General features: G+C 34.0%; 1 protein-coding gene across 1 annotated transcript; it reads right to left on the bottom strand.

The window, feature by feature from the left end:
* Positions 1-6,692: 6,692 nt before the first annotated feature.
* Positions 6,693-18,382, bottom strand: LOC135691425 (pachytene checkpoint protein 2 homolog). Its single transcript, XM_065209286.2, has 17 exons — positions 18,227-18,382; positions 17,628-17,802; positions 17,008-17,131; positions 16,680-16,735; positions 16,047-16,087; positions 15,550-15,599; positions 13,314-13,386; positions 12,634-12,697; positions 12,181-12,267; positions 11,595-11,701; positions 10,307-10,375; positions 9,945-10,029; positions 9,596-9,636; positions 8,509-8,526; positions 7,819-7,872; positions 7,343-7,412; positions 6,693-7,013 (listed from the first exon to the last, which is right to left on the bottom strand). Exons 1-17 carry the CDS (start codon positions 18,310-18,312, stop codon positions 6,882-6,884), a joined length of 1,332 nt encoding a protein of 443 aa, XP_065065358.1. The 5' UTR covers positions 18,313-18,382; the 3' UTR covers positions 6,693-6,881.
* Positions 18,383-18,870: the final 488 nt, after the last annotated feature.

Below are 18,870 nucleotides of genomic sequence, written 5' to 3'. Positions count from 1 at the left end.
TGAAGCATATAGAGACTAAGAATTCAAAAATTCCATTCAGTTCATATTTTGGGTTGGACTCGTTGGTATGTTGCAATAAATCTGAGGATTTGTTGAGTATAATGCGCCTGCCACAAGTGTGAAAGAAGGATGTGTGCCTGCTTCTTACCCGGGACTAAATCCACTTACAATGCAAATTATAAGGAAAATAAGTTCAGCGTATTGTAATAGAAGTATAGATCATACATGGAAGAGTGATTTACACTCTCAAAAAACTTTGAAGGCCATGAGATGGGAAGCTATACAATTAACTATGATTAAGAGTGCATGGTCTCTAACTGGAGTCCATAGCCATGTCTGCTTTCAGCGAAGAAAAATTTCACTATATCCAACGTGTGTAATTTTTTTATAAATGACTAAATTACCGTGAAATCTGTACCATTTTTGGCACTTACTAATGTTTCGGGTAAAAATATATTCGTGCCCTTTTTATTCGTTTTGCCCCCCCCCCCCCCCCCCTGTTCAAACCTGCGTCCGGCGGCCCTGCCAGTAGACACATGAAGCTTATAAAAGGTCTTTACAATATTATAAACGAGAGCATAACAGTAACAATGATCATAATCTATGAAATCTCTCTAAAATTTTATCGAATTCCGTATCTGGAAGCTATCTAGTTTGTTATGTTGTACATCTTCTTCCTTTGTTCGCAAAAACTTGTTTAAACCTAAACCACTAACCCGTGTCGAATCTCTTGTAAAGCTTGGGCGAGGGCTGGTGTAACTGTAATTTGACAATTTCACATACAGCTAATTCGATAGGTGTGGTCGTAAAATTTTCAAAAGGCTTACACAATTGTTTCAAAAATTTTGAAAATGTGCAGCGTCAAAAATTCCAGAAAATTCACCCTGAGCCAACTTATGCTCTATCAGCATCGAACAAAACAGTCATTATTATAAAACCTAACACGCACTCGTTCGTTATGCAACTTCCTTAGGCCGGATCAATGATCCGTATTTTTTTACTGTAGTATTACTGTAGATGCTAAGAATTATTTGCCTCCTAACTTTTTACAACAAAAGCAACCCTTTTTGTACACAGCAAACGACGTACATGACAAATCCTCAGGGACGCCGGGGAACATTTTGTGATAAGGGGGCTCTAGACAAGTTGGCAAAATTTTTGGTAACTTTTTACCATTATCTTTGATGCCATTCCACACTTCAGCAAAAAGTAAGGGGCTATAACCCCCAGCCCCCCGTATGCTAAGATTTGCATGTATGTTTTATTCAAATAAACATGAAACGGAAAATAATTAAAGAACACCAGGGAACTTTAAAACATCTATGTTCCTGTTAGTCTAATCGACATTATTTTGATGTCATGTTTGTTTATTTTGCATCGAAATTAATTTATGGGCATGAGGCTATCGTTAGGCTAGGTGCTAGGTAGGCAGCGTTTGATTAAATGCATTGAAATGCTTTATTATTATGTGACACTGAGAGGCACTAGTTGGCAACTTTGCTAAAAAGAGACTGTCCTTATCTTTCTTTTCGCGGTTTTTTGGCGGTTTCTATGGGAGTTATCATTTAGTTTACTTGGAATTCTTCTGTAGTTTTTCCTCATTTTTAACAGCGCCACTTAGAGCTTGTATATTTGACATGAAATTTTGCTACGATAGAAGCATGAAGTTTGGTATAGGCACAACATTCCATATGCTTCGTAAGACAGGGCCTATTTTAGTGTGGTTTTTCCCACATTTTGTGGTCTTGGACATCCAAAATGTGGTCTTGGAAATTCAAAATTGTGGAATGGGTATTTTCATTTTAGCTATATTTTTGTTGTAAATATGTTTTTCTGGTCATAGAGTTTTGAAACTTTATAACATAACAAAACTGTACAAACATGAATCGTAGCGCAAGTTTCTTGGTCCAGATTAATCTGGTCCAACAAGAGCGAAAAATGTGGCAGCCAATCAGCTTTTTGCTCTTAAATGGTGTAAAAGCCAACCAGAGCTTGTGAAAGACCCCTGAATCTAGCGACAAAAGCAACAATTCAAACTGATCAGCTTACTCTAAGGCCCCCAATAAATAGACTCCCCCCCTCATGATTAATTTTTCAAAAATCTTATAGCCCCCTGCTCTTATTAGATTTTTAAATTTTTTGGCTCAGCGTGTCCTTCAATATTCAAATAAGTATGAATTATAGAGCAATGTTAACCTTTAACCACTGTTACTGTCGGAGTTCATAAAGAATAGGTTATAATAGAAACATATTTGTAATCGTGTTTTGTTGAATATTTTTGTTTTACACGAATGAAGAAAAACGCTTTCTACGACAACTGTCGATATTTTGAAATTCCATGCTTCATATACAGCCTTCTTTTCTTAAAGTGTGGTCTTAGAAAATTTCCATAAAATAGGTCCTGTCGTAAGATGAGAAGTACTGGTACCCAGTGCCCAGTCATAAATTGGTTCTGGCACTATGACGTTATTACTATAAAAACTAAAGGCTAGTTTCCCAGCGTAGTTTGACGTGCTGAATTAGATCGAGTGCATACACAGCATGGGACAACTGGGTATATATTTGCCAGCTTGATCGTTTTATTTCATTTTTGATACTCCTTCAGTCAATATAGCTAATGAACTAATGATTTTTTCGACCCTTAAACTGACGTTTTATACTCTTAAGGAATGTCAGAAGAAAAGAATAAAGTATGCTGTAAAATGTTTAGTTTTTTTAAAGCCATTTTCAGATTTGAACTTCAGGTAGTATTTCGTTTAGGTCAGTTGCTCGATGGTTATGAGAAATAATCTGCCTGTGTTCGGAGCCATTATATACTCGTGGGTGGCTGATTGGGGGAAAATCCGCGAAGAGCTGAGTAGATAAGCTTCACGAATTTATTTGAATTTAATTCATTTTAGCTTCTTTAGACTCTTGAAAGATTTGGCAATGAAAAAATAAGCTCACAATTTCATTAAGAAAGAAATCAAAGCTCCATAGAAAAAATTTATTTTTTATCAAATATTGTCTTGCTGCGTTAAAAGCCATAAAATCTATTAGATTTTTCAAGTGATTACTGTTGTTGCCAAAAACGATTTATTTCTGGAAACTTTACAAAAATCCTTGTATGCTACAGTAAGGACGTCATTATGTTCCACAGAGGCACAAGCTACCCCTTTTCAAAGCAGTAGTCTCAAATTATGATTCCATACACTAGTGCTTTCACCGACTTAGGGAGGGGCATGTAAGAAACAATAAAAAAGAAGCTTTATTTAGGTTTCAGTAAATGAATAGATTCTTTACTTCGATTTATAAGATTGGGAATAATCTTAGTATGGATTAAACCTTGGGTCGAATTCCAAAACGGCGGTCGTTTCAAACTTTACCATTACTACTACCACAAAGAGGTAATTAGATAAACACGGGCAAGGATAGAAATATAATACCAGCTTTTACCAAGCTTCTATCTGTCTGAATTGAATGAGCCTAGACTTAAAACTGGCATTGTCAGTCGCGGTTTTGAAAAATACGCTGCTTTATTGGGATCTACACATTTTTAGGGACAATTTCAAAAGAACACGAGCCACAAAATTGGTCAAAACCTAAAGCTGAGGTATTGTGAAATGTATTTTTTGTCATCTAGGGGTTGCATTTTCAGTGAATTTTCGAACTTGTCGGCAAATAAAGGATGTTTCAAACACTTGGCTGGCAAATGAGGCGTTAAACCATTGAATGACCATCGAAATGCTCCTGGACAAAGTGCCTTCCATGTGCCTTCAAACTAGACCTCCTTCGTAGAACCTGCGCACTTGGGTACAAAAATCTGGCAACTCGTGTTCCAATGTTCTATTACAATGTTTAAAACTGGTAGATTTGTCTAGCCTATGGTGCCTATTTCTTCCTTAATTAGTCATCGCTGTTATGAAGTACCTTAACACCCCTTTATAAAAAAATCCCTATTTTTGACATAAATTACCTAGATAGCTGCATAGAAAGCCAACTTAAAAAAAGAAAAATAGTGGTCTAAGTATTTCGCTATTCGAGATATCTGGTAGTAATGGTAAATATTTTTGGAAATGTATGAAAAGGTATTGTTATGTAATAAAATTGGCAAAAGCTAGAAGAAGTATGACCTCATATTTGTTGCTTTCAACCGATATATTTTACTTTTGCTTCTTTTGAAACCTACTTGATAATTTTTGACGATTTGAAATCTGCTTGGTAATTTTTGCTGATTCCAAAATCTGCTTGATAATTTGTGCTTGTTTTCAAACATGCCTGATAATTTTTGCTTGTTTTGAAACATGCTTGATAATTTTTGCTGATTTGAAACCTGCTTGATAATGTTTGCTGATTTCGAAATCTGCTTGATAATTTTTGCTGATTTTGAAACATGCTTGATAATTTTTGCTGGCTTTCAAACATGCTTGATAATTTTTGCTGATTTTGAAACATGCTTGATAATTTTTGCTGGCTTTCAAACATGCTTGATAATTTTTGCTGGCTTTCAAACATGCTTGATAATTTTTGCTGATTTTGAAACATGCTTGATAATTTTTGCTGGCTTTTAAACATGCTTGATAATTTTTGCTGATTTTGAAACATGCTTGGTAATTTTTGCTGGCTTTCAAACATGCTTGATAATTTTTGCTGATTTTGAAACATGCTTGATAATTTTTGCTGGCTTTCAAACATGCTTGATATTTTTTGCTGATTTCGAAATCTGCTTGATAATTTTTGCTGATTTTGAAACATGCTTGATAATTTTTGCTGGCTTTCAAACATGCTTGATATTTTTTGCTGATTTCGAAATCTGCTTGATAATTTTTGCTGATTTTGAAACATGCTTGATAATTTTTGCTGGCTTTCAAACATGCTTGATATTTTTTGCTGATTTCGAAATCTGCTTGATAATTTTTGCTGATTTTGAAACATGCTTGATAATTTTTGCTGGCTTTCAAACATGCTTGATATTTTTTGCTGATTTCGAAATCTGCTTGATAATTTTTGCTGATTTTGAAACATGCTTGATAATTTTTGCTGGCTTTCAAACATGCTTGATATTTTTTGCTGATTTCGAAATCTGCTTGATAATTTTTGCTGGCTTTCAAACATGCTTGATGATTTTTGCTGGCTTTCAAACATGCTTGATGATTTTTGCTGGCTTTCAAACATGCTTGATAATTTTTGCTGGCTTTCAAACATGCTTGATTATTTTTGCTTGTTTTCAAACATGCTTGATAATTTTTGCTGATTTTGAAACATGCTTGATAATTTTTGCTGGCTTTCAAACATGCTTGATTATTTTTGCTTGTTTTCAAACATGCTTGATAATTTTTGCTGATTTTGAAACATGCTTGATAATTTTTGCTGGCTTTCAAACATGCTTGATAATTTTTGCTGATTTTGAAACATGCTTGATAATTTTTGCTGGCTTTCAAACATGCTTGATTATTTTTGCTTGTTTTCAAACATGCTTGATAATTTTTGCTGATTTTGAAACATGCTTGATAATTTTTGCTGGCTTTCAAACATGCTTGATAATTTTTGCTGATTTTGAAACATGCTTGATAATTTTTGCTGGCTTTCAAACATGCTTGATTATTTTTGCTTGTTTTCAAACATGCTTGATAATTTTTGCTGATTTTGAAACATGCTTGATAATTTTTGCTGGCTTTCAAACATGCTTGATTATTTTTGCTGGCTTTCAAACATGCTTGATAATTTTTGCTGATTTTGAAACATGCTTGATAATTTTTGCTGACTTTCAAACATACTTGATTATTTTTGCTTGTTTTCAAACATGCTTGATAATTTTTGCTGGCTTTCAAACATGCTTGATTATTTTTGCTTGTTTTCAAACATGCTTGATAATTTTTGCTGATTTTGAAACATGCTTGATAATTTTTGCTGGCTTTCAAACATGCTTGATTATTTTTGCTTGTTTTCAAACATGCTTGATAATTTTTGCTGATTTTGTAACATGCTTGATAATTTTTGCTGGCTTTCAAACATGCTTGATAATTTTTGCTGATTTTGAAACATGCTTGATAATTTTTGCTGGCTTTCAAACATGCTTGATTATTTTTGCTTGTTTTCAAACATGCTTGATAATTTTTGCTGATTTTGAAACATGCTTGATAATTTTTGCTGATTTTGAAACATGCCTGATAATTTTTGCTTGGTTTCAAACTTGCTTGATAATTTTTGCTGATTTTGAAACATGCCTGATAATTTTTGCTTGGTTTCAAACTTGCTTGATAATTTTTGCTGATTTCGAAATCTGCTTGATAATTTTTGCTGATTTCGAAATCTGCTTTATAATTTTTGCTGGCTTTCAAACATGCTTGATAATTTTTGCTGATTTTGAAACATGCCTGATAATTTTTGCTTGGTTTCAAACTTGCTTGATAATTTTTGCTGATTTCGAAATCTGCTTGATAATTTTTGCTGGTTTTGAAACATGCCTGATAATTTTTGCTTGGTTTCAAACTTGCTTGATAATTTTTGCTGATTTCGAAATCTGCTTGATAATTTTTGCTGGTTTTGAAATATGCTTTATAATTTTTGTTGACTTTGAAAGATGCTTGATGAATTTCACTGGTTTTGAAACGTGCTTGATAGTTTTTGCAGCTCTGCTGGAAATTATTAGTACTAAACTAAAACCTTTATCACGAGCAAGTAACCTCATCAAAAAGTTCATTTGCTTTTCGTCATCACTCAAGTACTTTGCCAAGCAATTTGAAATTTTACTCTCCAACTCAAGAAAGCTAAACAATTAAACAATTATGCAAAATATAATGCTCTTAAAATCCCAATTGCATGCAATATTAAAAATCAAATGAGAGATAATTTAAAGTGCCATTTGAATGAATTGAAACAAAAAACAATTAACTGAATTGTTACATATTTCCGTTAGGAAGGCTGTCCGTTTGTGCACCGTCACATTCGTTCAGCGTTTTCCTATCATTCAGTTGTTTGTCAACTGCTTTTGAAAGAGCTTCAAGGAACTGTGACAATGAAACTGTTGAACTCTGTCAAAGCAAAAAAAGATACGTTTGAAAGTAAGTTTATGTAATTACATCGTTTGATTAAATAAAACAAAATATCTGAATGCTTTATTTACAGACACAATCGATAGATTAAAGCGAAAATTAACTTTTGGTTCCAACCAAACCAATTTGGATGCAGTCAAAACAATAAGGGGCCATAAAATGTGGACTTATATAGTAGATAGGGGTGCGGTAAATAGCACAGAGCAGTGCAGTGTTGAGAATATGAGAGTGTATTTTGCACATTCTAAGGTACAGTGTGCATTATAAAGGGGGCACATTTGAACAAAATAACGTAAATAATTATTCACCTGTATATACAAAGCATGAGCGAGAAAAGGTAATTTCCTCAATGCCCTACCACTAAGTCCATGGCTTTTCCTGTTGTGAAAAGAGTTTATAGCTCTCAAAACATCACTTGGTATTATTCGAATAATATGAGTGTATTCTTGTATGCTAAATAGCTGTAGGGTTTTGAGACATTACTTGATAACAAATACTGCAGGCTGTCATATACATTTTGGCGTGAGCTTCAACGTGCATTTAGCAAGTGTTTTAGAAAATATATCTAAAAATTGATGGCAATGTTAGAAGGTATTTTATTCTTCTAATATAATCTTGTTAACATTTCCATTTTTGATATATATTTTGAGAATTAGGTAGTACTAAAAATGGGGACTTGCAATATGTAATGTTACGTAAATGCAATTTTATAGATATCAAAATTCTCAAAAGTTTCGTTCGATAGAAAACTTTTTGAATGTTCAAAAAGGGAAGCAATAATTACCTTGCTATTTCTCTAAGAAGAAGACTAGAATGTGTTGCTGCGTTGTCGACAAACCTAGTTAGCAATATTTGTAGACTTGAGAGAAATCATGAAGTCGTTTTAATTTCAAAATAACATGAACATGGAAAAAATTTCCAGAAATCTATGAATCAATGCAACTGATATTATATCTATTCGTTACTGCTGCTAACTTTGACAGTTATATCTCTAAGCAAAGTAAATATTCATGAGAAATAAATGAAGGCAAATTCCAAATGCCGTCAAATTCATTTAGTAGGATAATTATGCAAATTGATATGTTCTTACGCTATTTTGAGTATAGAACAAGACGATTCTAAGTGGCTACTTTTCCCCGGTGATCACATTGAGCGTGAAACTCAGAGTAGCAGCTTAGAACCATCCTGTTCTAAACAAAAAAGCGTGTGCAGCTCTGCCTATACGGTATCGAGCACTTTATGACAGACAGGTAACGGTGATTTCCATCAATGTATTCTCAAATAGAAGATATGTTGTGTTCTCAAATAGAAGATATTCGAGCCTTGAAGAAAAGTAATGCAATGAAACAATTTCGAAGCATATCGTCAAAAAAAAGAATGTCACCTTGAATTACGAATTGCACCTTTGTAAAGATATTGATCTACGGTACACAGGGTATGATACATATGACATATATCGAATCGGTGCACTTACCTCATGAGTTCAAGAGACCTAAAATAAGTGACATAATTAAATAAATTCAAAACTATGTTACGACAAAATAAAAAGAAAGATGGAAGTGTTTTCCGAATACAACTCATTCTGAATAAAACAGTGGCAATGCTGCATCACATTTCTTGCTTTTAACTTATCCTCGCGTATTCCTGATGCTGATAGAGCATAGGTTCGCTGATTGCTAAGATACAGAACCTCTGCCTATTTCGCTTACGATGTTTAATCATAAAAGGGGACCCTTTCCCCTTCATATACTGTACATTAAAATTAATTTTAAAATTTAAGTTAAGGCGAGTTTGTTATATATAGGGGCAACAATGCTCTTCAAAAATTGAGGTTGAGTTCCCAACTGCGTCTCTTTCATTTTACAATTCATAAAATACACAGCGTACCTGAGCATCCATTGAAACAATTGTGAGATGTAGCCCTGGTAATACTCTCATTAAACTAAACGCTGCCGTTACAACACTATCATAAATCACTTAATCTTAAAAGCAGATAAAAGTCTGACAAAAAGTTCCACAGCCGGGAATCGTTTCCTCTTGTTCTCGGGTGCAGCCCTGTATAATAATACTAAACTGCTTCGTTTTATTTGGAAGTTTGGAAGTTTAACGTCATTGCCTATTTTGTATTGTGTCGTTTAAGGTCACGTGTAATCAAAAACTACTGTTCACTTGGATCTTGGCAGTTTTATTGAGCTGCCTTATACCTTGTCTCCTGTCCGATTACCCCTTTTATTTTCTTCCTTTCTGATTCTGTTAACCAAGCCTTCATTGTGAATATACTATTTTATATCTTAAATAAACTATTTTATTTAAGACTGACCCGGTAATAAGATGCATCAAGATTGAATGACAACGCGAGCCAACTTATACATATTCTTGTAACTAGCTGCTAAATCATTGGTCAATATGGTGGCAAAAGATTCATTGGAGGACCCTTTACGTCGTAAAGCAGTGACTTGCAGAATGATAATTAGGTACCATCTAATGCTAAAGTGAAAGATAATACACAAACCTTAAAAAAGAAACAGAAACAAAACCACTAGTTATCAAATTTTACACACCTGATAGTCAGAAGTTGTTCAGCAGGGTACACAATCTTTCGCTAGAAAAATACAATTCAAAATGTCATTGGTGGCTTACCTCGAGAATATTTTTGGCTAAGCTGCGCTGATGTTGACTGAAACTTTCAAACTCAAGCCATAGTCTATAGTTTTTATTTAACATATATCTACCAAATGTCGCTGGATCAAATTACTGACTTTGTGTCACAGAGATAGCTTCCTCTAACATCACAGCTTCCTTCTTGCATTGAGTAGCCTTATTGTCAGCTACTTTTGAAGAATTACTATAAGATTTAAATGCAATAAAATTAACAAGGCAAGTTAAGTGTAACAAATGAAAAACACGAACCTCGATCAGTTCACGAATGCACGAAAGGTAGATCGTGTAAATGGCATTCACTGATGGTGGCCCAATATACTGTTTAATGTCTGCCCTGAAAGAATCAGTGTCTCGATTCAATTTTAATGTATGAAAAAGACAGAACTGTTGCTTACCAGAGTGTTTATAACGAATTAAAAACCTTCCATGCAGCACTATATACATGTTTGTAACAGAAAACCCTACAGTGGGAAACATCAACTTAGAGGAAATGTATTTCAGGTACCGTTTAGGAACTAGTTGTGCAGGCTGTCCAACAAATATGCTCCACTGGTTGTTAAAGAAGTATGATGCATCGTGACCTTGATTAAAAAGTAGACAACTTTGCTTACCTATCAACAAAAGCAAGATCGATGGCTCCTGTGATATTCGAAGTTGTCAGAATAATAACATTGGGGCATCTATAATGAAAATACTTGAGTCAGTATCTGACAGAATTATTCAGACAACATTTCATGGGAAAGTGTTGTTTGAAAGGAAAAGTTTAAACAATGTCCGTTAATGCGCAACGTCTTGAGGACGTTTTAAGAACAGGCCCGCGCCACTGGTAAGCTTACAACAAGAATACTATGATTAAGCGGTTAGGAATGTAGGTGAAATGTTATAGCGGGGAAATGATAACAGTGCAGGTGACGGAAATGAATACTGTTATACGGTTCTGAAGCAAGACCAGGCAGATCCGTAGACAGCAGAAATTCATGTTCTTAAAATCGCCACTGTTTCTTTTTGCTATAGAACCTCTATGTATTGAGTCAGCGAAAGAAAACGCGACAAATCGAAGTGACAAAATACCAATATCATATTTTCTAGAAAAGCAAATTTCCGGAAAATTAAGGTAGCGCCTACAAGTCAGGTAGCCGTGAGTAAAATATATCCTACTTTCCATTTGAATGCGTGATAGGACATGTTCCTGCATACTTTATATTGTGCCGCATTATCAACGCTTTGCTATCAGTTTACATATCACTTAGTCAAATTTACAGGTTGTAAACAACCTTCTTGTGTTACCCCGAAGACAGCTGAATCGTTTCTTTGTAGCGTTATATTTCAAATAGCATGTAACGCCAGCCACTAGGCTCTGGGCGGACAAAACGAAAATTGTCCCACAATCACTACATCCAAAAGGAAACTGAAGGATTTCCTACAAAATTAGCATCATCCCCGAAGCAAGATCCCTAGGAAGACCAGCACATCCATACTGTTCTGGTCTCTTTTCTTTTTTTGTTGCTTTCTTTACCATTAGATGCAAATATAATGAGCATTTTCGTTTAGGTTAAAAACTAAGGGCTGATAGAGTTTTCGTGATGATATGATGATGATGATGACGATGTTGAACCCCGCCCTTATCACGGCCAGAAAACGCCCCTTTACCAACATGGAACGCCAAATTCACCAAAAGCAAAATCCGGTGACAAACTTTCGGTTACGCAAAGGCAGTTTAAAATCATAGGTTTATATCACAAAAATTAGATTGCCAAAATATTTTCCCTCCCCCAAACATTTTCTCGTCGAATTTAGATTACGTGTCCTCCAAGTTTCCCCAGTGGCGCCACTACTGCATGTAACGAGAGCTTTACCAAAATTCAAAGAACAGGACGTTAAACAAAATGCCAACTATACCGCTTGATCTGATCAAGTTGTGTAAGAAGTGCATTCACCACCCTTATGGCATCTGATGGCTCAGAACCTTTCATTGCCGAAGCACGTGCAGCAGTTAAACTCTCTACCTAGGTAAAAAGATTTAGAAAATATTTGAATACACGCTAACCTTATGCCCAATAAGGGTACAATATTCGGAGTGCGGTATCGCACATGAAATTTCGGTTGGTGGCCAATCAATGCAACAACTCACAAGATTTGTTCGCTTATTTGAAAACGAGTTGGGTTCCCATCCAACATCAACGTTTTTGTGTTTTCAGTTTCTTTGACATTCGGCAGGGGAAGAACTATACATATAGATGTACGAGGGAAGAGAACCAAGCATATAAACAAGTGAGAATATTTGTCAAGTCTCATAGAGGTAGAAGGCATTGACAAGTTTTCGGTACAAATAGGCAAATAAAGACACATGGCAAAACGACGCAATATTGTCTATCCAAAAATTTTTGCAGCAAATCTTGCTTCGTTGGCGGAGGCTTTAGAAAGTATTTAGAGGTATTACAGTAACACTAGAAAATGGCATTTAAAAGATTATCGAAATTCATACCTCGTCAATCAGAACTAACACTAAAGCATTACTATCATCTATTAATTCTTGTATCCTTGCAAACATTTTCAACACCAGTTTTCCACTCTGTAAAATTCAATTTAAGCATAGACTCACTCTTTCTTCAAAAATAATATTAGAAAAAGACAAAATTCTTGAAATAGAGACAATACGTTTTTCAACTCATAAGTAACATCTAAATCACGCTCCTTAGTGCGTCTATGGGTGTATCGATTCTCTGAAATCAATAAGAATTACACAGACATAATATTAGTTCCTAATCTTTTTTCAATTATCTGCTTTTGTTAAATAAGCTTTTAATACTGCAAAATTTCGAAGTTGTGCAGCAAAGTCAAGAAAACGAAAGAAACAAAAGTTGTGAGCAATTTTGAACTTTCTGCTGTTTCTAAAATCATTAATCGAATATCTTATTTGTGCTCAGAACAGACTTACTTCCGAAAACCATTTGGAGAATAAGCTATGACTATTTATTTCCACCAGCTGCCCGTGAGTGAACCTAAAGATCGCAAAATAACCACAAGTTAAAATGAAAATAGAGTATTGTCTACGAAGGAAGTAAAAAGAATTATAAGAGACAAAAATAGCTTCATCAGCAAAGATATGGAATGCGTTACAGTCTTTCTATAAAATAATCAATAATATATATTTCATGAATTTCATCCTAGATCATCTGCCTACCTTTCCATCCAAAATCAGTGAAAGCATTTAGATATTTTCAGAAATTTGCAAACGTATTTTTTCTTAGGTATTTTCCTAGGAATTTTGTCAGGAAAGTGTAGCTAATAAGGGTTCTTGAGAATGCAAGCTACATCAATTTCAAATTTTTCAAGGTAGAGATTTAAATAAACTTGCAAATATATTACAAAGATGACGATAAATAAGCATATTCAAAGAAAGATTTATCGGAATAGATCTAAACAAGATGCATATGACTTCTGGACTCGCTTAAAGAGATTCTTTGATTTGTGCCTTTTCTGTGAGCTTTGTAGTTAATAATTATAGAAACTTATGCTCTAAACACTAGAAATCTGAACATAATTACAAGTCAAATCCTCGAATACTAAGTCTAATTGCAATATGCATCGTTTAGGGAGAGAATAAAATGTCGTCACCTATCAGATAAGCGTATAGTGAGTTTTTGAGCCAGGGCTTTGCAGAGCGACGTTTTCCCAGTACCAGGAGGCCCTAGAAGAAAACGTAGTAAGATAGGTGTCTGAGTACTCTTTTCGCTTATGTTTGTGTTGTTTTATGTCTATATAGATTGAAAACGAATTCTCATTCTCTAAGGTCAGGGCATTTGGTGAAGGACGCAAAGGTATGAGTCCGAACAGAACGGCGAGGACGATTAACGATGCTGCAAAGAACAGCATTCTATCCAGGGTACCAGAGTCTCTATTATTTAGTCCCAGAAATATGGTTAGGAACTAGGTAGTCACAGAAAAAACTTTTGACACTCTATCAACACTCTATTCCCGGATTCATGAGGCTCTGGCACAAAGGGTAACGGTATTCTTACCTTTCGAGGAAGGGAGGAAACTATTAAGATTGCTCTTAAATCAAAAATTCAAAAAGTAATGACAAATTTTTAGAAATTTTAAATATAAAACGGTTCAGAGTCAGATATGTGCATAAATGCAACATTTGAGCTCGAATTTGAAGTATTTCAAGTAACTGGCTCCTCTAAAAGAAATTACCTCGACATTTTCATTTTAGTTTCTTTTCTTTTAGTTAAAGCCTTGGGCATGGGTTTAATATTGTTTTACTTTCCTCGCTTGATACCAAGTACACTTTAAATATCTATGCTAAGCTCTAAAAAGCACTGTTTACATTCAACCGATGCAAGGGCGAAGCCAAAAATTTTTTTGGAGGGGTAAAGAAGTGCTTTTTGCCGACAAAAAGGGCGTGTCTCACTTTTGAAGGGTGTGGTCAAAAGATGAATACTCTTATTTGCTGACAGAAAAGTTTATACCTTACAATTGTTGCAAAAAGGTTCCAGGGTGAGTACAAAAATAGCTTCTTTTGCCCGGCAAAAAAATCCTTAATGTGCCGACGGACAAATTGTTGGGGGGGTACCGCACCCCCGTACCCCCCTTTGGCGACGCTCCTGAACCGATGTTCTTTGCATTTCCATAGCTCTGATATGAAAAGGGTTATAAAAATGGGTATATGAAACTTTGAAAGCAGAGCAAACTTAAAACTGCTCATAACAAATACGGATTGGTATGAGCTTGACCCAGTACTGCTTTCTTTTATCACTTGCCAGCCTTTTTGGTTTTCCGAAAACTAGATTAAGTTTGCCACAAGATATAAACTTTACTTTTCCTGATAAGACTATCAGTATATGTCCTGTGTTTTTATTGGCCTCGTTTAGGAGCTGCTATGTTTAAAACCTGTTTTTAGTTCCTTGCCCTTATTTGACACTAGGTCTTTCAATGTGGTTTTCTGGGAATGGCAAAGAGCTGTGGGTGGAGGTGAGGAAGGTTCCGATTGATAGCCAAGGAAAGACAAAAGAATAGAGAAACTCTAATTACTCAGAATTCAGTCCAAGGTGACTTAAATTCTTGTAGAAACCTACCATCTAGAATAGGGGAATATACTTGGCCATAAATAGATTTGTACTCAACTTTTACAAGCAAAAATTATTTACGTCATGTATACCAAAAATTCACAAATGGTTGAGACGTCTGACAGGAGTCTCCTGCAGCAATGTCTGTGTGTATGTGTATGTATGTGTGTATGCAGTATAATTCGCCACATCAATTGTATTAACAAGTTATTAAAGTTGATAAGAATAAAAAATCAAAACACAATAACATAAATTAAGAAAAAGATAAATTAAACACCTGAAAAATTCAATGGCGGCAATAACATTAAAATATCAAGCTGACCTTATTTCTATACTGGTCCCCTTAGAGGTGCTGATTTAACAAGAAAAATCCAACAGCTAAAAAAGGTGATGCAGGAATTTTGTTCATTGTTCTTAGTTACAAACCAGTTCCTAGTAGTAGACATATATGCCATCTTCCTTTTCATCATACATTGGAAAAAGTTCCATGTTTTGTACCGTAGGTAGGAGAAGCATGTTTGCCTGGTGTTGCTTCTCCAAAAGGTAGGTCTAGTTGAAAGTTTATAGCAATGGTAGGTCTAGTTTAAACAGTTTAAGATGCAATAATTTTGGGCCATGTTTGTTTAGAATCAAAGCCTTGATTCATTCTATTTTTGAATCAAATCAGTTTGAAATTTTAATTCTTTCTAAAAATTGAGCAAAAGTCTCTAAATAGAATTCTACTCATCAGGTTTGCAAAACTTTCAATAAAGAGAAAACATCTTAAAAAAATACCAACTCACCATGAAGAAGAATCACTCTATTCCAAGAGATTATATTACTATCTATTCCCCTAAAATTATATGGCAAAAATAGATTAATAAGAGACACTCATATTAAGGTAAATTAGTTAAACATCAACACATATGGAACAAGTTGCATTTAATATAGATGTGCTTTACAAAGAAAATATGCACATGGATCATCAACTTGAACTTCAATCTTTCATATTATATGATTGCTAGGAGTCTCCTGTTTAAAGAAACTTTGATGTTTTTATGTTTGTTGCAAAGTAATTGCAATTTGGGGCAATAGCAATACAGAAACAAGCAAAACACCATAGATACTTTGAAGCTACCTTACTTGACAGCTAGAAAAGGCTAGCTAGACCCTGAAGCACAAGTAAGTCTAGGATTATCAAAAAAGTCCCTAATCATAACCTTGTGTATGATTAGAAAGAGTAATAATCACATAATTGCAGTTAAATTCTTACTGTAACTTTGTTATAATTCTTTCTTACCTGTCTGAAAACAGTAAAGTAGTATAAGCATAGTTTAGTAGCTGAAAATCAAAAAAGCAAAATTCATTGAAAATAGAAGAATGAAATACTATTTTGGAAGTAAACTACATAGGTTTTTTGCACCATAAATTTTTGTACCAGGGCTGATAAAATTTGACGTTCTAGTATGTTACTGTTTGCTTTTCCATGCTATTTTGAAATAAAAAAGGGCAGTAGATAGCATGCATTTTTTGTGGTTGGAGTCTCATGCTATGTTTTTTAAGGTTAAACATATAAAATTAAACTATGAAAAAATGTGTTTAGCACTGCCAAAAAATATTATTTATATGATTTTTAATATTATATGATTATAATTATTTATTATTATACAATCATACAATTATTATACAATCATTAAAAAATCATGCTTTCACTAAAAGGTAAAATAAATGACTCTAACATTTTTGCTTTGACAATAATCATTTCAGTAAATATTTTGGAAAATCCTTCTTGAGTATGTTGATAATTTTTTTTGGAAAACTGTTAAAATAATACAGTTCATTTTGAACTAAAATAGCTACAACAATACAAATGAATTAACTAGTTCCTTATCTTGAACAACTACTGACAATGAAAAGGTTAAATGATAAATACCTGAAATTTAATGTCTGCATCATAAACAAGACTGTCCCAGAGACCATGTAATTCATCTAGGGGAAATAGTAATAGGTTTCATATGCTGAACTAAATATTTCAATTTCTCATATAACAACATATTTAGAGAAAGGTATTGAAGTCTATAATCCACACACACACATCACACAATGAATGAGCAGAAGTATTATACAAAAAGAAAGACAAATTATTTTACAATACCTGCTTACAATAAGAATAATTCAATAACATAGTGATACCACAGAGTGATATGGATAACATATAGATGATTCAAATTGCACTTGGTTTGAAATGAGATACCATTTACCTGCAGGTAAAACCCAGTGGTTTGCTGCAGAAATGTCCTCATCCTCGACTTCTTCCATAGCTGGCCCTTCATCATATAGTTTGTAAACATGTATTTTCAATTCACATTTATTTATAGTGATAACCTTTAGAGGAAAATAATAACACAAATTAGTTGCGATTGATTACTTATCTTACAGTGCATTATTGATACTAAAAGTTAAAGCTGATGTGTTGCAAATACCCTGTCAAAAGGGATGAGGTTGCTGATCTTCTTTCATGGATCAATTCATCATTCACACTTAATAGAACTAGCATAAGAATAAAAAAATGGATTTACACAATCGAGATTTATCTAGTCAATCTGTTATTTGGATCTATAAGTTTTTGAATTTGCTATTCAAAAATTGCTCATTAGATGTGGATCTAATTCAGTGTAGATGCTTGAATTTAATTATGTTTTGTCTAATGATGTAGCATTGACTTGCATTTGAATGGTGAATGGTCTGTTGAAAATATTTGCTTAATATGATTTGAATAAAACTGCAAGTTGATATCATATTAAAAGTCCACAAAGAAAATGTAAAAGATTATACTCAATTTGGTTGACCTATTAAGGGACAGAATAATTAATGGCTTTACCTGATTGATACCGCATCCATTTTGAAATAAGTCAAGGTCTGTTATTGATATGCATTTTGCATTTTGTGTAAGAAATTCATCATCAAATTCTGTGAAAACTGTATCAGATATTATTGTTTCCTTTCTCATGAGAAATTGATAAGCATGTGCACTTATTTTGCTGAACATTGCTGAACTAAAACAAATTTGAATGAAATGACATTAAAACAATAATTAAATGTCCTTTAAAGAAAGGTTTGCCAACGTACGGTTTCATTTTTTGGAAGGCTTAGCCTTGACATAAAATATCTGATTCTTTAATCGGAAAAGAATAAGTGACAAACTTTATCTTGTTCTTTTTCCAGTTCCTACGTCTAAATACAAGAAGCCTTTGTTTGACTCCCGACAAAACGTAAATAAATGTAAACACAAATAAGAAGTTGTTCTTTTTGAATAAATGATTATTGATAATACAATACAAGGTTTGAGTATGCTTGTGTTTACAGAAAATATGATTCGAATAAAACCATTTGCACTCTCTCTGAATATGGAGGTATATTTACAATTGAAACGGTACGAAATTCTCAATATTCAACGCAACATAACTGAATGGAATTTACCTTGAGGGCAGCAGACAAACTTCTGGGTGAAGTATGTATTTTTCCGGCATTGGTAATGCGTTGTTGAGCTCTGGTACATTATCCATTTTGACAAGAACTACCTTTAACCGGCCTAAACAGCGGATCAAACTTTGCCGCCAAAAACCGCAAATGTCATCAACCTCGTTTTGAAAACGCTACCCTTCTGATTTTAAAAGTGTACAAGGTAGAGAATATTAACGAGACGTTAGTACTAAAGACAATGTCCCTAAGAAATTTTCAATTTTGAATTGCAAGCAACCAAGAACATATAAAACGGTTCAATTTTTTTGTGAATCACAAAAGTTGTATGTTATGGAGGGGAGACAGCTAATCGAGTGCTTAATTGTGTGCAGGGCATTGTTTAAGAATTTTCCACTGGTGGGACATTTGAGAAAAGGGCATATAGATAAAGGCAAAATTTACAGATAAACAGGCTTTCAAAAATATTCTAGGAGAATCGCCTATAGAAGCAGCAATACCAGGGAAAAATGAATTGAGATTTGATACCTGTGAAGATTTCAATGAAGATTTCAACCACAAATATCTCAAATAAAGTAACAAGTAAAAAATTCACCGAATCATAGGGGCACTTAAGTGGTGGGGCAAACATATTCCACTGGTGG

This window comes from Rhopilema esculentum, chromosome 4, assembly GCF_057945365.1.
Source record: "Rhopilema esculentum isolate cy_ngs chromosome 4, ASM5794536v1, whole genome shotgun sequence".
Taxonomy (NCBI): Eukaryota; Metazoa; Cnidaria; class Scyphozoa; order Rhizostomeae; family Rhizostomatidae; genus Rhopilema; species Rhopilema esculentum.
This window is presented reverse-complemented; position numbering and strand designations above follow the sequence as displayed.

Excerpts from the sequence above, each read along its gene's own strand:
- LOC135691425 (XM_065209286.2), bottom strand. The coding sequence starts at position 18,312 with ATGGATAATGTACCAGAGCTCAACAACGCATTACCAATGCCGGAAAAA. Across the intron at positions 11,702-12,180 it reads TGTTAGTTCTGATTGACGAG|GTAGAGAGTTTAACTGCTGC; the intron begins GTATGAATTTCG and ends CTTTTTACCTAG. Across the intron at positions 7,014-7,342 it reads CTCATGCTTTGTATATACAG|AGTTCAACAGTTTCATTGTC; the intron begins GTGAATAATTAT and ends TTGCTTTGACAG.